The 20,250-nt window shown below is 35.1% G+C and overlaps 1 protein-coding gene across 1 annotated transcript in view; it reads left to right on the top strand.

Annotated features, from left to right (window-relative positions):
• The window catches only part of LOC150083867 (leucine-rich PPR motif-containing protein, mitochondrial-like), a 314,087-nt gene that overhangs the window by 227,535 nt on the left and 66,302 nt on the right, over positions 1 to 20,250 (top strand). Inside the window, exons 28-29 of the mRNA XM_090375475.1 lie at positions 9,935 to 10,025; positions 18,458 to 18,692. Coding sequence (XP_090231601.1) covers positions 9,935 to 10,025; positions 18,458 to 18,692 — 326 coding nt within the window. The remainder of the gene's footprint in view (positions 1 to 9,934; positions 10,026 to 18,457; positions 18,693 to 20,250) is intronic.

Genomic DNA, 20,250 nt, shown 5'->3' with positions numbered 1-20,250 from the left:
CATGCAAAATCATACCTTGAGAACATCACACCACAATTCTGTTGCATTAATGACATGGTTTCCCATATCATTACTGCAACAGGACATGGTTTGTGTGCTTCAGAATTATGCTACCATTAAGTGCTACATGCTGTCCTTACATAAAAGTTCTGATGTGATGGAAAGACATAAAAGACATCTAGATGCAGCATATTTTTCCTATTGTCCCCAATCTTCTTTCATTGATCTTTTCACTATTCCAATCCTTTGCATCTTTTTGTTGCTTTTTCAAGGTGATAATTTAACCCCAGGGGCTCACCATCTAGTGAGTATGGGCTTGGCACACCCAGGGTACTGAGCTGGATATCATCATTCTTCTCTTTCTTGGTGATTCCCTTCTACTTCTGACTCTCTCTCGGGGTAATTCAGAAATTTGTATTTTTGGGGCTGGTGAAGCATAAGCCTTGGGCTTCCTTGCACCATATGGCTAATAATAATAATAATAATGGCTATTAGTCCTGGAGTAATATGCTTGAACATGAGTATGCACTTTTTGAAATCAAGTCTGTATATATGATGCCACATAATTTTTACTTTTTTTTTACAATTGTACTTCCTTCTCCATAGTTTGACGTGATGCTGAATGTTTATTCCTGCATCTAGGTGGTGAAATTCAGCTGCAACATACTGAAATGTCTCTTGTCACATACATTTTCAGAGAATGTTTTGTGATCCTATTGCCATAGGTCTCATTTTATCAAGCAACCATTTAATTTAGACATTGCAATCTGTGTGACAGGATTTTCTAATGTTTTGGCCAGTATGTATAATGGTCATTATTTATTTAAATAATACATTAGTGGTGTTGCCCCAGCATAAACTTCCAACATATTTTGTGAAGTTAACAATATAATTTTCATCTTCGCTGCTATCAGTCTAGTTATCTTTTGTTATGTTTTTTTTTTTGTCACACACTTCAATGTACACGAAATGCAATATGGATTTTGTGCTTGATCCATGTTGCCTTTTGTTCTTGATTACTATTCTATATGATAACAATTATATAGGATGGTAATAAGAGTAATAATTATTATTATTATTTATTTTTTTTTTTACAAACTTGCATGTAGTAATGTGTTTAAAGCAGGAAATAACAAAATGGCATGAAAAGAGGTGAAGTCAAAATGTGAGTAAACTAATAAATTAATTTAATCAGTAGAAAGGTGCACAGGTACTTCATAGCATGTCTGAGATCAAAACATGATTGAGAAACACTTCATTTGAATGTTTTATAAAAGGTTGAAGTGGAATAAAGGTGTCAGCATTATAATCATTGATTATTAGTGTATTGTGGATGATGGAACTTTGTACCAAGTGATCAGAACAAATGACAACTATTAAATGTAATATGCCTATTTTCATTAACCATTGAGACAGATCACTGTAAGACTGGGTGTAAAACATAAGCCTTGCATGAATTATTTTATATGTAGAGTCCACGATATACTCTTTAGACAGCTGAGTGTAGCAAGCCAAAGAACTTACAAAGGTATAAACATTCAGTACGATGGTAGATGCCAGTATGTAATAACTTTACAATAAAAATATTCCAACTTGTTTTTTAAATAATTCAGAAAATGCAGACATGACTATTTCATTGAACCCAGGGGCTTTAAAGTATGTAGAACTACAGGTGAGACCTGAAAGGAATTGTAAAGAGGAAATCTAATGTACCTCTGAGTCAACAACGACAGTAGATTCAATACAGTTTATAGCATTACCATCAATGAAATAATTAGAATGCATTAAAGAATTCTACTTGTGTCAATTGCTGCATAAAAAATAAATTGTTTGGAAGCCCTTAGAAAAATTAGTATTAGTCATATGATGCAAGGAAGAATGAAGCTTTTGTTTGAATTTTTCACTGTTGTAATTCCAGAACTAAGGGCCATAAATTCAAATTACAAGGAAATTGGTTTTGACTCTCTAAAAGAAAATTTTCTGCAATCTTCTTTCCTCATAATTTGAAATCATTTATGTCAGTGAAAATTTCACTTCAGTCAGGTCTCTTTTAAGGTGTCTAGTTAAAAAGTTCTCCAGCATACATATTTAAAGGCTTTCCTCATATGGAGATCCCTTTGCTGATCTCACCAGGTGCATTGCTCTTTGGTCCTTTTGAAAAAGCTGTCTTTCTTTAGATGCACTATACTTGAACATAGCAATATACACTGAGTTATCACTGAATTATGACCACCCCTATGAAAACTGAATGCAGCCCGACGACCTCTATGGAAGCCTCTCCAAACCAAGGTTCATCTGCGTAAAAGACTTGCCTGGTGCAAAGAGCATGCAAGTTGGATGTTAGAAGACTGGAAGAAGGTGTGCTGATTGGATGAGTCATGTTATTTACTCCACACCGTGGATGGTCGTGTACGGATTTGGCATCAACAACATGAGGCTCTTCATCCATCATGCATGGTATCAAAAGTGCAGGCCGATGGAGGTGGTTGTATGGTGTGGGGCATGTTTCACTGACAGGAACTTGGACACCCCCTGGGGCATGTGGAACAACATATCAGTGGTCTCTGCTAGCGTGAACTGCTTGCTGACTGTGTACACCCCACTATGTTACACTTTTTCCCGAATGCCGATGGTGTCTTCCAAGATGACAATGTGCCAAGCCATCAGGCACTTGTTGTGCAGGAATGGTTTCAGGAACACAGTTCTGACTTCCAGCATATCGATTGGCCTCAGGATTCCCCCAATATCAATCCCATAGAGCACTTGTGGGGCGGATACACCAATCGCCTCCATACCTGCATTTCTGACTGCATTACACACAGTTTGGTTGGCCATACCTTCCAAACGCTTCCGACATCTTGTTGAATCAAGTATTATGACCACCGACCTAAAACGAAGTATTAGGTAGGTGGTCAATTCAGTGATCACTGAGTGTAAGTGTGGTCTTACAATTGCCTCATACAATGGGATAATGGCGACCCTATCTCTGTAAGAAAATTTATGATAAATAATTGCTAGGACATGATGAACCTTTGCTGTCTGTCTACACTGCTTGGAGTACTTCATGTGTGGCCACTTCATAACTCCTAAATCCCTTTCTTCCTGTACTGGTTTTAATTCAGCCTCACCAAGTGTGAGCTGACCGGGCTAGCCAGGTGGGTAAAGTGCCTGCCTGGCAACCCAAAGGTTGCAGGTTCGAATCCCGCCTCGGGCTTGGATCAAAGTACTGCAAAAAAAACCTTGGGAGGTGCATTATGGCCACAGAAGCCGATGCGCCAACAACTACCAAAAAGAAAAAAAAAAAATCACCAAGTGTGTTGCTGACCGGGCTAGCCAGGTGGGTAAGGTGCCTGCCTCGCAACCCAAAGGCTGCGGGTTCGAATCCCACCTCGGGCTTGGATCAAAGTACTGCAAAAACCTTGGGAGGTGCACTATGGCCACAGAAGCCTATGCGGCAACAACTACCAAAAAAAAAAACCAAGTGTGTTAGTTATTTTGTGGTACCTATTTCCCAACTGTAAAACCTTACATTGTGCTGCATTAAAACTTTGCTGCCACTTTTCTGACCATCTCCCAAGTCTATTTGAGCTGTCCTGAGGAAGTTCTTCTTGGTGCTAATTCTTAACTATTCTGATATCAGCACTGAGAAAGAAAAATGATAGTAGGAGTGTGTTATAGGCCTAATAATTTTGATGAGTACATTGAACAGTTGTACAAAGAAATAGTTGGCCAGTAAATCAATGTCTTGTAATGGAGATTTTAACTTTCCAGATATTGACTGAAACTTGTGTTGGTCACTCACACACTAGCAAGACTTTTGTGAATTTATTGAATGACTGTTTTCTACAGCAACATGTTAGACAGGCAACAAGACAGTAATAATCTAGATCTAATTATCAGCAGTGATTATTCATGCATTGAGAATCTGGAGATTGGTGTGGGATTTACTTTGAGATGTAACTACCATCAAGGGTAAAGGGGAGAGTTTTTGCTTTCCTGGTGATGCTACCATCAGCAAATTCTAAATGGGGGAGGCATTCAAGGGAATAATCATAGAAGCTACTAGACTTTTCATACCAACTAAGAAATACTGTTCAGGGCTTGGAACTAAACGGATGTCAGATAAAATGAGACTTGTGGCAGAGAAGAAAAATACATATAAAAAAAAAAAAAAAAAAAAAGGCAAACTGCAGCCATTATCAACAATCCACTGCAGGATGGAAGCCTCCTCAACAATTCATGCTGAGGGAAATGGACCATAATCTGCCACGCTGGTCCAGTGCGGGTTGGCAGATCAACCGTATTTAGCAATGGGCTCGAACCCTGGTCTACTCAAAGAGTGTATGCCACTGCACTCCCGCTCCTGACCACTCGGCTACGGAGGCATAGAGCGTGTATAAATTATCGGGTGATGTAGACACCTATGGTAGTTAAAAGCTAGTCTGTAATCAAGTCAAAAAGAAGGTTAGACAAGCCAAGACAGATTAGGAGAAACCTTTGGCAAGGAGGAAAGATGAAAGGTGAGAGGAAAGTGGAAGAGAAATAGTTGCAGTTAAAACATAAGAAAGGCACCTGGATAGGATCTATCCAGTTATATTAGGGGAGGCAGCAAACGAAGTAAACAGACACTTAGCCATAATTATGAGGACATCCTTGGATTCAGGGAATGTCTCTGTGGAGTGGAGATATGCTATTGTATCCCCAATTCACAAAGGGGATCAAAGCGTGACATGAGTAGTAACAATTCTGTTAACTTAACTTCTGTTGTAGAGAATATAATGGAATCACTGGTTAAAGAAGTAATGCAGGGCCATCTAGACAGGAGTACAGTTATACTTCTCTCACAGCATGGGTTTGTTAAGAGGAAATATTTTCTGACCAATTTGATTAGATACTATGATGCAGTAACAAAGGAACTGGATGCAAAAAATAATTTGGTATCATATACTTGGATTTCAGGAAAGCTTTTGATACTGTTACATATAAAAGACACTGCTCTTCTAAAACTAATGTTATTAGTGGATTCCCCCAGGGTTCAATGCTGGGCCCAATATCATTTTCTATATTTATTAATGATATTGATGAAGGTATGTCTGGCTTAAAGTCTGAGTTTGCAGATGATACAAAGATTGGCAGGGTGGTTAATGACAGTAGTGATGTTTTGCTATTGCAACAAGGTCTAGAAAAATTAGACAGACAGGCTGAGAAATGGCAATTGAAATTTAAGATTGACAAATGCAAGGTACAGCCTTGCATCTCAGAGTAATATGTCAACTGTGTAATACTGCACTCAGGGTAGTGGAAAATGAAAAAGACCTAGGGTTATTATTGTGCAGTCAGATATGTTCTCTAAGCATTGCAGACATGCTTGCTAGGGCAGTTCATAGGATTTTGTCAATAACATACAAGAATTTTGCTAACAGGGATAAGGAGCTGATTATCTCATTGTATAAAGCAATGGTCAGTTAACATATTGAGTACTGAATACAGACCTTTATTCTGTATTGAGTACGGAATACAGGTTTGGAGGCCTCATTTTAATAAGGATATAGAGCTGCTGGAATGGGTACAGAGAAGGAAACAAGATTGGCAAGGAGAACAAAGGGAGTGGTCTTACCAAAAAAGGCTTCAGTTCTGCAAATTGCAGCATCTAGAGACTAGGCACCTGGAAGGTGTTCTGATGAAGTGTTTTTTGAGTTTGAATGGATTGAGCAAATTCAATGCTGATGGGATTCTTCCTCTTGCTCAAATTATATACATTATACACATATATTTAAATTGAGGAAGGATGGTTGCAGAATAGATGCCTGGAAATTTACCTTTAGCCAATGGGTTGATTTCTGGAACAACTTCCATCTGTTGTTGTGGAGATGGGTAGCTTTAATAAATTTAAGGAAGAGCTAGAGAAACTATTGGAGGGGATTGATAGGTGAAATAGGTATAGCTAATGCTGTATAAGCTTGTTTTCTTGCATCATCTGCCACTACTAATAATAATCATTTGCAAATTTTGTCATCATGCCCTCTAACCCTTCATTTATTTCATTTAAGAAAATCAAAAACATTAGTGTTCCCAGTACTAATCTTTGGGGTGGTCCAATTTGAAGAGCAACCATTAATCGCACATTCTGCCTTCTAGCCTGGAGCCACTCTGTGATTCATCTAAGTATTTTTCCTGCAATTCAAATGTGTTCCAGCTTATAACATAATTATGCAGTACTGAATCAAATGCTTTGCTGAAATCCATGTAAACAATGTTGAAATTATCCAGCAGACAATGTCGAAACAATGTCTACATCCAGCTCATTGGTGACTCTATCAAAATGGCCTATTAGGTTGGTTAAACATGATTTTCCCTTTACACAACTTTGTTATGTTTTCTTTAGAATTGCATTTCTATCCAAATGATCTGTATTAATTCTATCATTGATTCTATTATACTTGCCACTGAAGTCAGACTGACCAGTCAGTAGTTACTTCACCTTTAGAACTGCCTTTATGTATTGACTTCTCATTCCAAGGGAATTTCTCCTGAGTCTGGAGATACCCTCAAAATAACTGAGTATATGCCATCAACTCCAGGAAGCTTTATATGCTTGTAGTCTCAAAAGTTTTTTAATAAATATTCTGAAATTTCATTATTGTTCATTTCATGCTTTCCACTTTCTGTTACTCTACAACTACTGTTTGTTTGCGTCAATTAATATTTGTTTGTGCTCTTCTAATGCCACCCCACTGTGAACCAGCTACACATCGCCTTGTGCAGAAATATCTGCACTTCTAAAATTGAAGTGATTACCAAAAACTTGATGATATGAATGCAGAGGATTATACAAAAAGTGTATAATAGGCTGAATTAGTGGGTCTGTTTTGTAGTAAAGTCTACTGCCGATTTGTATTAGATCCTTATAATTAAAATTTTCTTTGAGAAATCAGGAGATGTTGGGTAACACTGTCATTTCATTGGTCATTGTTTTACTTTTGACCCATGGAATTTTTCCCGTCTTTCATTGTCATCTGTAATTTTATGTAAAATGTCTTGTTTGAAAATATACATTAATTTATTATGACTGCAAACATTCTTCAGAACATAATTTTTTTTTTTGCAATTTAAAAAACTAAAAAAGTGTTCTAGATTAAATGTAAAAGAAACTTTTGGAAAAGGATCCCTATTTTTGTTAAAAACTGCTGAAATCAAGAATATCTAAATATTACAATTACTGTACACAAGCAACAAATTAACATTGGTAACTTTCGGCATCTGCCTGCATCCTGGAAGCAAAAATTAGAGCAAAGAACCAAAAAGTTCTGTTTGTTGACCAGTGACCATCTTATTCTAAATATAGTGCCAAGTTCAGGTTGAATTTCTTCCTGCAAATACCACACTCATCTTGCAACAATTAATGGACTAGGATAGATAATCAAAGTTTTGAAAATCATCTGGTTTTAGGCTTCTTCAGAAGTTAAAGCCAAGCATGTTGTGCTTAGCTTCAACTTGTGAAATGTGATTGCATATGCTAATTTTGAAATGTAAAATTTAGAGATTTCTTACTACAATAAGATAACAATGATGATGGTGTGATGTGTTTTAAGCACTATCACTAGCTGGGACATGATAAGCCAGGAAATGTCTACTTTTTAATTATAAAATTCATTATAAACTGTGAACCATGCCATCTTTAAGCTTTAAAAGTTAAACTAAATCTTAGTCTTTGCATCTAGGATTTAACATTTAAACAGGTTTCACCGAATAGTTTTGCTGTTGCATGGTGTACTGTAAACTGTGGTTCATAGGACTCTGACTTCTTATTTACAGTTTTAGGGAATGTGTTTCAATAGATGTGATTATCTTATTTGACTTCAAAACATAGAAGAAATTGGTAGCTGGTGAGGCATTGGAAAACAAAGAACTAGCTTTGCATAACAGCTTATGATATTAAATTGCTGAATAACAAGTAATTCTGAATTTATGACACATTTTTATCTTACTTGGCAATTTAACACCATTTGTCAGTACATAGAATCTCAGTTACTAGAATAGAATCTGTGTGTGTTGTGAGTTAGTTGGAAGCAAAAGTATAATGAGAATGGGATAATCTGCAGACCAGGTTGTGAAGATTATGATCAGAATCTATCTCTACATGCAAATGGAGTTGGTGTCATTCCGAAATTGGTGATGGGGAATTCACTATTGTGATTATAATGCGTTTAGGAGAGGTAAAGAGGTGCATATTGGAGGGAAGGTTTTTGCTTCCTATCAGAAGTGAAAGTAGTTAGGCTATTACCAGAGTCTGATCAAGCCCAGGTGGATATAGTATTGTGTATAGCAGTTGTTCCCAAACTACTGAGATCTACGGAACCCTTCAAAAATCAAAAAAGTTTACAGACCCCTTCAGAAATCAAAACAGTTTGCAGACTCCTATATATATATATATATATATGCATATATATATATATATATATATATATATGCATATATATATATATATATATATATATATATATATATATATATATGTATGTATGAACATTGGATTTTCTGAAAAGAAAATTCAAAGTTTTATATTTAAAACAACTTGACTTTATTCTTATTTTTACATAAACAAATAATAATAACTTTATTTATCATCAATTTGCTATACATAGAACAAATAATTTGACCAGTTACATAGGATCTGTTTTGCGAACCCCAGTTTTGGAAATGCTAGCGTATAGAATCGGTATTGTGTGAGTTGTCAGGTGATAATGGAAAGTTGTTAGTTGAGGTATGTTACAGGCCCCATGATTGTGGGGAATGTAATAAAAATCTGTTTGCATGATAGGGCAAATGCCTCTTTATGGGTGTCTAATTCACCCTGTATCAATTGGAATTCATGGTGAAGTGTTACACCTAGCAGGATCACTTTTTATGAACTACCTGGATGACTGTTACTTATTTCAACATGTAGAGTTACAACAAGAGGTCCAATTAGCCTTGACTAGGTCCTTACTAAAGATCAAAGTATTATCAAAGATTAGATGCAGGAACCAATTGCAGGTATCAATGTCAGTGTTATAAAATGAAATGAATGGTGTCCATGGAAGCACTTACTATAATATTTATAATGTAATGTCCTTTTAATAAAATATTTAATCAAAAATTTTCAGGCATTTCGAAGACCATTTGAAATGGCCTTGAAAAATGTATTTATATATATATATACTACTGAGGTTTCGCACATGTAAAATGTATACAAGGTGTTTCTTAACACATGTGCCATACTTGCACAATTGACTCGGGACCTGAAAAAAATGAAAAAGTTTATATGAACTTGTCCAATTCTGAACAATTACATAGCTAGATGCTTGAATTTTATTGCTTTACAATAAAAAAATGGCTATAGAATTTTCAGTAGTAAATAATAATATAAAGTAAATAAGAATAAGGCGCCTCCGTAGCCAGGTGGGAAGGAGCAGCAATGCGTAGCACACACTTCTTGATTAGACCGGGGTTTGAGCCCATCACCACCAAATACGGAGGATGTGGAAAGGTCAGGGAATAACCACCGCATATTCCCGGAGCAATATGGCCTTAGTTGCTAATGCTCCTAAAAACCAAATAACAAACAAACAAATAAGAATAAGCAGACACATACCTAGTAAAATGTTTATATTAGGGCATTTTGCTTTATCTTATTTAATTTTTTATCATTTTTTGCCACTGAAAACTATAAACATTCAGAATCAGACACACGTTTTCAATCCTGGAAGTATCAACCTTTTATGAAGCCTGTATATGTATGCATACTCACAAAATGGTTAAAAAAGATTTAATTTGCTTTTCTCCTGTGATATTTTGCGATATTTAGGTAAGATATAATATGACCTTTTGCTTCCCCTTATTATGTATTCTGTGTAATTAATGTTTTCATTCAACTGGTCTTCCCTCCAATTAGATAAAGGAATTGGAAAATTTCATAGATTTATCAAAGAAGATAGGTTATGTGAACAAAGAGCTGCTCTTTTTCTACTTACTTAAAGCATATGGTATGTTGGCATGCTTTTTTTATTTTTCTTTCTTTCTTTCTTTCTTTCTTTGCTGTCAGTGTTAATTATTACAGCCATCACATTTTTACAAAAGGTATAATTTAACTTCAATGTTATTTGTATGAAGTTTTAGTTATCTATAGAATTGTTATAAATTTTTAAGGTGCATCACAAATAAACAAAGGTAGTATACTGACCAATTGGAAATTTTTCCTAAAAGTATAGAATTCAAGTACTGTTTTGATAAGATACAGTTATGTAGTTTATACACTATATTGTAAAATATTGAGAGAATGCTGTTGAAGTGCAAACTGAGCTTAATTAGCAGTGACCCTTCATGCAGTAAGAATCTACAGATAAAAGAACCACTAGGTGGCAGTAATCACAGTGATGTGGGATTTACTTAAGGATGTAACTATCATGATGGGTAAAGGGAAGAGCTTTTGCTTTCATAAAGATGATGTTACCGACAGCAAATTCTAAATGGGAAGCATTCAGGAAAATAATCATAGCAGCTACTAGGCTTTTTTGTACCAACTAAGAAATACTGTTCAAGGTTTAGACTTGAATAGATGTCAGATGAACTAATGAGACTTATGACAGAGAAGAAAAATGCATGGAATGCATTTTGCATCCTATAGCAGATTATGAGCTGTCTGGCAAATGCTGCAAAGAGAGAAAGCAAAGATTTCTTTGCATATGTAAACACTAGAAGGAAGAGGATGAATCACATTGGTCTACATGATATCAGTGGTTTAACTGTTAATCATCCTACTCAGGTTGCTGAAAAGCTGAATAGATATTTTGCATCAACATTTGCACATGAGAAATTCTTTAGGGAAGGGGATGTCAGAAAGTATTTAAATGATTTTGTAATAACTGAGAGGAAAGTGGATAAGAAATTAGCATTAGCATTAGCATTAGTAGAGGCATTTGATGCAAGAAAGCAAGCTTATGCAGCATCAGCCAAAAAAATAAAAAATTAAGTAAAATAAATAAATAACAAATAACCACTTCCACTTCACCCCTCTGTTCGTTCGAAATACCTGTCCAGCTGAGCCTTAAACTTATTTAGGCTATCAACTTCCACGACAAGGGATGGAAGTCTGTTCCACCTACCAACCACCCACTGGCTAAAGGCAAATTTTCGCACATCTATCCTACATCTATCTTTCCTCAATTTGAATTTATGCCCTCTCAGGTGATTATTCTGAGCAAAAGGAAGAATCCCATCAGCATTGAGCATGCTCAAACCATTCAAAGCTTTGCACACCTCTATCAGATCACCTTGCTGGTGCCTAGTCTCCACACACTGTAATTCACAAAACTTAAGCCTTTCAACGTAAGAGCACCCCTTTGTTCCATTCACTAATCTTGTTGCCCTTCTCTCTACTCGTTCCAGCAGCTCTACATCCTTCTTGAAATGAGGCTTCCAGGCCTGTATACAGTACTCTAGGTGTGACCTGACCATTGCCTTATACAAGGGAATAATCACCTCCTTATCCCTGCTAGAAAAATTCCTATATATCATTGACAATACACCATGAGCTACTCTTGCAGCCCATCTGCACTGCTCAGAGAACTTCATATCTGCCTGCACAACCACCCCCAGGTCCCTTTCATTCTCTACCACTTTCAGTGTAGTACCACAGAGTTGTTTACATTTGTCAATGTTAAACTTCATTTGCCACCTCTCAGCCCATCTGCTCAACCTTTCCAGATCCTGTTGCAGCAGCATAGTGTCAGTAGTGTCCTTGACAACCCTGCCAACCTTGGTATCGTCTGCAAACTTGGATATTAAGCTTGATATACCATCATCAATATCATTTATAAATACAGAAAACAATAAAGGACCCAATATTGAACCCTGAGGGACTCTAATGTAATTAATTATCTCCAAGTTCCCTTTATATAACTTCCGTATCAGTTATGTATTAATTAATTTTGTTACGTTTGTAATCTAAGTCGGTATATGTATTTAGTTAAAAGTACAATTTAAATGCCAACGAAGTTCAACAAGTTTAATAGATTTTACCGATCACTGAAAATATTATAACCTATACTATACTAACGCTATCTAGGTTCGATATATAACCTTAAGTGTCCATAGATTTACCGTTCGTAAATTATGAACGGTAAATCTATGGACACTTAAGTATTAATTAACTTTCAAATCTCGCTGTCTCAATTCAGAATAAACTAACGATCCTTACTAGGTCTATAAGCTACTTACAAAAAATAATTTGATGTAAAAAATATTCAGTAAGCGGCTAAATATGGCTAAAAAACTTCTCGTTCAGCGGAGTTGCGACTTGTAACACGTGGATACCCTTACCGATACTTTTATGCAATTGCAAAGCCAAGTAAATAATAAATACACCAAATTAATCAGAAAATCACAAAATAATGCTATACTATACTACTAAATTTAAATCAAAAGTTTTGGAAAAACAATAATTTCAAATCATTAAATAAGAAAAATCCACTTAGCGGCTTTGAACACGTCTGGCCCCTACTAGCCTCGTCAGGGAATAACTTTGATATAATATCAAAGTTATTCCCTGCATCCAGTTCTTTTGTGACTGCATCATAGTATCCAATCAAGTTGGTCAGGCATGACTTCCCCTTAACAAAACCAGGCTGTGTCTCAGCTATAACTGAAGTCTTGTCTAAATGATCCTGCAGTGCTTCTTTAACTAGTGCCTCCATTAATTTTCCTGGAACAGAAGTTAAACTCACAGGTCTATAATTGCTTGTGTCAGCCTTTGATCCTCCTTTGTGAATTGGGGTTACATTTGCACATCTCCAGTCTGCGGGTACCTCCCCTGAGTCCAAGGAAGCTCTCATAATTATGGCTAAGGGTTTGCTTACTTCCTCCGCTGCCTTCTTTAATATAACTGGATAGATCTCATCCACCCCAGGTGCCTTCCTTGTGTTTATCTTCAACAGTTTCTCCTCCACTTTACTCTCAGTTATTACAAGATTCTCTAGCTTACTGCCAGAGTTGAATGCACCTCTGGCATTCCCCTCGCTGAATAACTCCTCATGTGTGAATGTCGATGCAAAATATAGTTTGTTATCTACCTGAGCAGGATTATCAACAGTTGAACCATCGATATCAAGTGGACCAATCTGATTCATCCCATTCCTTCTAGAGTTTACAAAAGTAAAGAAGTCTTTGCTGTTTTTCTTTGCATCCCTTGCCAAAGATTTCTCGTAATCTGCCTTTGCCTGCCTAATCTCCTTTGTAACTTGGTTACAGATCAACTTATATCTATCATAGGCTTCTGTGTCACGTGTTAATTTATATGTATCCCATGCATTTTTCTTCTCTGCCATATGTCTCATTAGTTCATCTGACATCCATTTAGGCTCCTTCAATCATATAATGATTGAAGGAGCAGTAATTGAAAAGGTGGAGTCATATACTTATCTGGGACAAGTCATTAGCTGTAATAATGATAAATGGATGGAAGTCAAGAGAAGAATAAATTTTGGATGGATAGCATTCAGAAAATATAGTCACATACTGAGGAGCAATATCCCAATTTGTCTAAAACGTAAAATAATGAACCAATGTATACTCCCCACCATGACTTATGGAAGTAAACTTGGGCACTCACCAAAAGAATGGAAGAGAAGCTGAGAACTACACAGCGAAGAATGGAATGAATTATATTGGGAATCAGACTGTTAGATAAGAAGAGAAACACATGGATTAGGCAGCAAACTCAAGTAAAGGACATTCTTATCAAAACTAAAGAACTAAAATGGTCTTGGGCAGGACACAGCTCAAAGACATGATGACAGATGGGCTAAGAAAATAACAGAATGGTAACCAAGAGTAGCTAAGAGAAAACCTGGAAGACAACAAAGGAGATGGACAAATGAAATTCATGAGTTTGTCGGTAGTAAATGGATGGCCATTGCACAAAGCAGAAGGAACTGGAAAGTTACTGGAGAGGCCTTCATCCTGCAGTGGATTTAAAATGGCTGATGATGATGATGATGTGAATCAACCTTTTCGTATTTGAAACAAAGACAAAGACAAAGAATCGCTCTACTCTTACAGAGTTGCATACAGAAGATTCTTTATGGTTGGCCTTATCACAGTATATTCCCGATTTTGATAGCTTTGCAGATGACATGAAGACACAAATTTTGCATAAATTAAAAATTTAAATACGTTTGAATTTAAAATTAGAATTCATTCTGAATTGTATTTAATTTTAAAAATTATAAACATTTTTCAATATGTATTGATTAACTTTTTTAACCATGTGCAGTGAAATTCTTGGTAGATTGTCACACATTTTTAAGAGAAATATAGATCGCATTACAAATTAAGTTGGTCACCTATGATATACAGAAACGTTGCTAACAAGGATAAGGAGGCGATTATAAGGAATTTTTCATGTCACACACATCTTGAGTACTGCATACAGTTCTGGAGACCTCATTTTAGGAAGGATCTTGAACTCCCTGGTATGAATGTAGAGAAGGAAAACAAGATCGGTAGGGGTGGGGGAAAGAGGTGCTCTTAACAAGAAAGGGTTCAGTTCTGCAAATTTCAGTATCTGGAGACTAGCCATCTGTGAGGTGATCTGATTGAGGTGTTTATTGCTTTGAATCAGAGGTGTATTGCTAAAAAAAATAGTACCCAGAACACTCATCAATTAACTACAAATAGTTACCTATGCTTTTTTTCATTTGCAAAAGTAAATTAGTCAAAGATTAGAATATTTGTTCAGTATTTATTTATAACTATTAAATAAAAATTTCAAAAGTAAAAAACAAAGACAAAAAATTTTAAAAAATCAGAAAAGAAAAAAAACAATATAAAAAATACTGTTCAGAAGAATCATAGAAATTCTCATACAGGATCAATTACATATTCTTGTATGACTGCCCTTATTGTTTGTTTGTCAACAGCAGAACATTGAGACCGCAACCAAGTTCGGACATAAAAATTTGGATTCCATAATTCTAATGGTGGACTGTGTAGTTTAATAAACAACAAACTTGCCACATGTTCATTAAGAATACAGGATCTTTAATCAGTTAATATTAAATTCATACTGCTGAAGCCAAATTCGCATTCAGAAGAACTGCAAGCTATAATTTTGGAATACGCTTTTAAATATTCCAAATCTGTGGGCACGCTATGACCACTATTAGCTAAATAATCCCCATAGGCATTCAAACATTTTGTGAAAGATAAATTAAAACATTCACAGAAAGATTCTATTTCATTTTCTCCAAATCCAAGATCAATTTCAGATGGCTGTTCGCTTGGTTCAAGAATTTGCAACTCTTTTATAATGTCTTAAGTTGAATTCCTTCAGTAAATTCAGTAGAATCTGTCCTGATGCTCAGCCTATGCTTCATATCCTTTTTCTGAGCTATAAGACAAGACTGAGTTTTAGAACGGTTGAAATCAACTAAGTTGTCTTTGCCCCACTGGAGAATTACCCGAAGATCAGCATTTAAGGAATTGGTAGCAGATTTTCGAGAAGTTGAAGCTGATTGAACAGGGCAAGGTTTCTCAAAATGGAAAGTGGAATGCAAAACTATTAAATCAAGAAGGGCGCCTCCATAGCCAGGTGGGCAGGAGCAGCAGTGCGTAGCACACATTTCTTGATTAGACCGGGATTCGATCCCGTGACCACCAAATACGGAGGATGCGGAAAGGTCAGGGAATGGCCACCGCATATCCCCGGAGCAATATGGCCTTAGTTACTAATGCTCCTAAAAACCAAATAGCAAACAACAACAAAAACATTAAATCAAGAAACAAGTAATGTGGATCTTTCATTTTATTGGTTTCACATTTTAAATAAATAATCAGAGCAGATTTCTTGCATAGAGTGGTAGACTCATCAGTGAGAATTGAGGAGTTTCCACACTGTCCACAATTTGTTGGCACAATTTTAATTTCATTTACCTTGCGACATGCTCTATTATACTAGTAGCACTTAATCTTGAACGCAAACCATGAGCAATAACAGTGCCATTCAATTCTTGAAGTTGAAACAACTCAAAATGGTCAGAATATGGTCAATCACGTTTTGCAATATAATATGCAGTTCTAAAAACCTTACAGGTGCTAGAAATTTCGGAATCATTCATTTGATCAGTTACCGCTTCTAAATGTTGTTCATTTGCAGCTTGCGTTTTTCAGCCTATATATAGGAAGTACTTTTTGAATGTTCATAAATTTTCTTACCAAAGATGTCAATTGGGCACTTCTATCTTTGCCATAAGATGATACCACTACCAAACTCCATTCCTTTGAAATGCTTTTAGATGGCCCTAATTTTTTTACAGCAGCACGTCAAGCATCCTAATTTTCCGGTGTCGCATGTAAGCCAAGGATATGCTTTTTTTCTTCTTAGTCCACATTTCAGCATTCCAAACATGGGGCCAATTAAATTTTAATTCTGTATCACTGTTTCTCTCATCTTTAGATCTTTATGGAAAAGAAAAAGTCATGTCGTTATCATTTCCACATGTTTGTACATTTTCTTGCACACAGTTTTCAGTTTTTTAATCAAGAAATCTATTTAATGTTGTTTGCTTGCTTTTTCGCTAATTTTGTATTTAATGAAAATTTCTTTTAATTTTTAAATACTGAAATTACGTAAATTTAAATTTATATATTTAATCCCGTAAAAATTCATTTTTACCCTAGAAGAAATAGTAATAAATAAATTAATTAATCCAAATAGTAGAGATCGTTCATAAACTCTGATGTTGTATAAGTTTGCTTTCTTGCATCATTTGCCACTACTAATATTAATGTTATTGTCTCTGCCATTCACAAAGGAAGTATGAAAGAGATGTTGGGCAATTATAGACCTATGAGTTTGACTTCAGTGGTGGGTAAGGTTATGAAGATTTATGGATGTTATACAGGATCATCTTGGAGGAATGGTGTCCTTAATGGATCACAGAATTGGTTTATTGAGGGGGAAAGTCTTTCTTGATCAATCTGAAGAAGGCATAAACAATTCAATTTACTTTTGATATGGTTCTGCATGAAAGGCTGTTATATAAACTGGAGAAAATTGAGATTACTGGTAAGATCCTTTGTTGGCTCTAGGGCTTGCTAAAAGATAGAAAACAGAGAATAGGCATCAATGGAAGTTCTTTAGAGTATATCACTGTAGGCCCTCAGGGATCAGTGCTAGAGTCCTCCCTCCAGTTTTTGATCCTCCAATTACATTGATGAAGGAGAAGGGAAGCTGTCGATATTAGTAGTGGCATATGATGCAAGAAAGCAAGCATCCAAAAAAATTAATAAATAAACAAATTCCTGCTTGTCCCCGCCAATAATTTGTGTAGTTTTTCTTTGGATTTATTCAAACTTCCCACTTCCATAACAAGAGGCGGAAGTTTGTTCCATCATGCAATCACAGCTGGCTGAAAGCAAACCCACATTCTGCAATCATCCTTCTTAGTTTGAATTTATGCTCCCTCACATATGCAGTCTCAGCAAGAGGAAGAATGTGATCAGCATTAAGCTTGCTTAACCAATTTAAAGCCTTAAACACCTCAATCAGATCATTTCGCAGGCCTAGTTTCCAGATGCTGCAATTTGTAGAACTGAAGCCTTCTTGGTAAGACTACAGTTTCATTCCCTTCACCAATCTAATTGCCCTTCTCTGCATTCCAGGAGATCTGCATTCTTCCTAAAATGGTTCCTCCAGACCTTTATGCAGTACTCAAGTTGAGCAGTGCGATGAAGACGAGAAGTTTGCTTAATAATTGAAAATAGGAAAGGTAGTCAATGATCAGAATCTGGCCATGAATCAATTGCAGATATTGTCTTAAAAATTAATGTTTATAAATGTAAGGTTTCACATTGATTGATATTTTAACACTGAATCACATTCATGTGATTCGATGTTTAGTATATGAATATTTTCCAAACCAGAAATTTTCAAAAATTGTTTCAAGTATTGGAGTTAATTTTTTTATAAAATAGTAATTTGTAAAATAATAAGAGGAGTTTACCTCAATATAGTACGTAGAACACTTCCGTATGATACTCTCCAGAAATTAAAACAAAAAAATCGAAAACTTACATTAGAGTAAAAAATAAATAATTAAATTAATTATTTATTATTTATTATTTATTTTTTTATTTTTTTTTTACTTAATTATTTATTTTTTACTCTAATGTAAGTTTTTGATTTTTTTGTGTTAATTTCTGGAGAGTATCATATGGAAGTGTTCTACGTACTATATTGAGGGAAACTCCTCTTATTATTTTACAAATATTTATATCAACATAGAACGTATTGAGTATTACAGCTCTGATTCATACTATATAAAATAGTAAGTAAAATTGAAGAATCATTATTTTTAACAATAAATAAAAAATCATAATAATAACAATGAAATAAAACTAATTTCTTACTCCTTTTTAGTGAAATCAAATGATGTTCAAAAAGCATTAGGAGTTTGGACAAAGCTTCAAGAGGAGAATATTCAGCCAAGCACTGAATTTTTAAGATATTTAAGTGATTTTTTGGAAAGTCATAATCATCCAGTGCCATTTGTTATTTCACAAACTGAAACTCATATTGATTCTCCAAAAATTGCTCCTCTACAGGCAAGCATAATTGCTGAAGATATAGACAAAGCATTAGATTTGAAGAAGAGGTAAGTATTAATCTAAAAATTATGAATATTTATAAATTATGTCCATTTTCTTATTTAAATTTGTTCCTTATTTTATCATAAAAAAATGTGGAAAGGGCTGAAAAATATTTTCTAAATGTTGTTTTCATTTATCTTCATAATTTCCTTAATTCTTTATTTGTGTATATTCCTTGATTTAGTAATCTTCCTATCTCTGTCATTTTAAATTTGTAATATTATCTCTAATACCATGAGATTTATTATTCATTTTTTGTAGAATAAGAGAAATTTACCTCAATATGATATGTAGAACACTTCTGTATGATACGCTACAGAAATTACACCAAATAAAAGATTAATGATAATAATTACATTGAATAATCAATTTTTTGAAAACAATTTTTAAAAAAAATTTTTAAATTAATTAAAAAGCTTAACGTAAATTTTGAAAAACGAGTTTCCTTCCTGAAGCCGACAGAGCTTTTCGACCATATGTTGTGATCACAAGAATGGACTGAGTATGTGTGAGCTTGAATCTTAAATAGAGATTGTCATTGTGCATTCACATAAAAGGCCACAAATTGGAGATTAGATATGGACGGCGAACCTTAATAGAATTCTCATATAATTTAATTTTGGCGGTTTCTGCAATTATATTTGATTTGAAGCCAACTATATCACGTTTCAAGACAAAGTATACAAACAAATTCTTGGTTTTCCAATTGGATTGAGTCTAAGCTACTGAATATCAGAGGTCTATCTCTCAACAATTGAGTATATACATTTGACACCTGTTCTACCCTGTATCACATATTATGGGAGGTATTTAGATAATGTTCTGATTATTACTGATAGTAGCACTATTCAAGACATTTTACATTCATTTAATAATATTCATCCTAGACTCAATTTTACATTGGAAAGGGAAAATACAGATATAAGTCACTAAATTTTCTAAATTTCATGCTTACTCATTATGCGAATAAAATCCAATTTAACATCTATCGTAAACCAACAAACACCGGTATGCTTCTACATTATAACAGCTATCACCTGTTCACCTACAAAAGGTCTATTATCTTTAATCAGTTTCTCAATGCCTATAAATATTCAACAATGGAATCTGCTCAGAAATACGGATATTAACCAGCAGATTCTTAAACAAGGATTACCCACTTGTTACAATAAACCAAATTAGGGTACAAGCTGAGGATAGGATACAAAAAACTATACCAACCAACAATAGTAACATCAAAAATTACTTTATTTCTGTCCCATATGTTGAACAGTGGCACAAGCCAGCTCATCAGATTCTTTAAAGATGCCGAATTTAAGATTGTGGCCAGACCAATACGGAAATTACATGCTATACTGAGCAATTGCTCAGTCCTTTCCTCTTTCGCAACACAAATAAATGACCTAGTATATAACATTTCTTGCAGTGATTGTGACTCATCATACCAAGTCTCAACACAATTTCCGCTGAATTTTCAAGTGAATGTTCAGGTAAAACAGCACACGTCCTTAGTTCGTGCTTCTCGTTCAGCAGCATCAGAATTAGTCTTTCGTGTCGTTAACG

This window comes from Mastigoproctus giganteus, chromosome 6 (genome assembly GCF_048544385.1).
Source record: "Mastigoproctus giganteus isolate SK-2022 chromosome 6, ASM4854438v1, whole genome shotgun sequence".
Taxonomy (NCBI): Eukaryota; Metazoa; Arthropoda; class Arachnida; order Uropygi; family Thelyphonidae; genus Mastigoproctus; species Mastigoproctus giganteus.
Note: the sequence above shows the minus strand (reverse complement) of the source record. Positions and strands in the feature narration are given on the sequence as shown.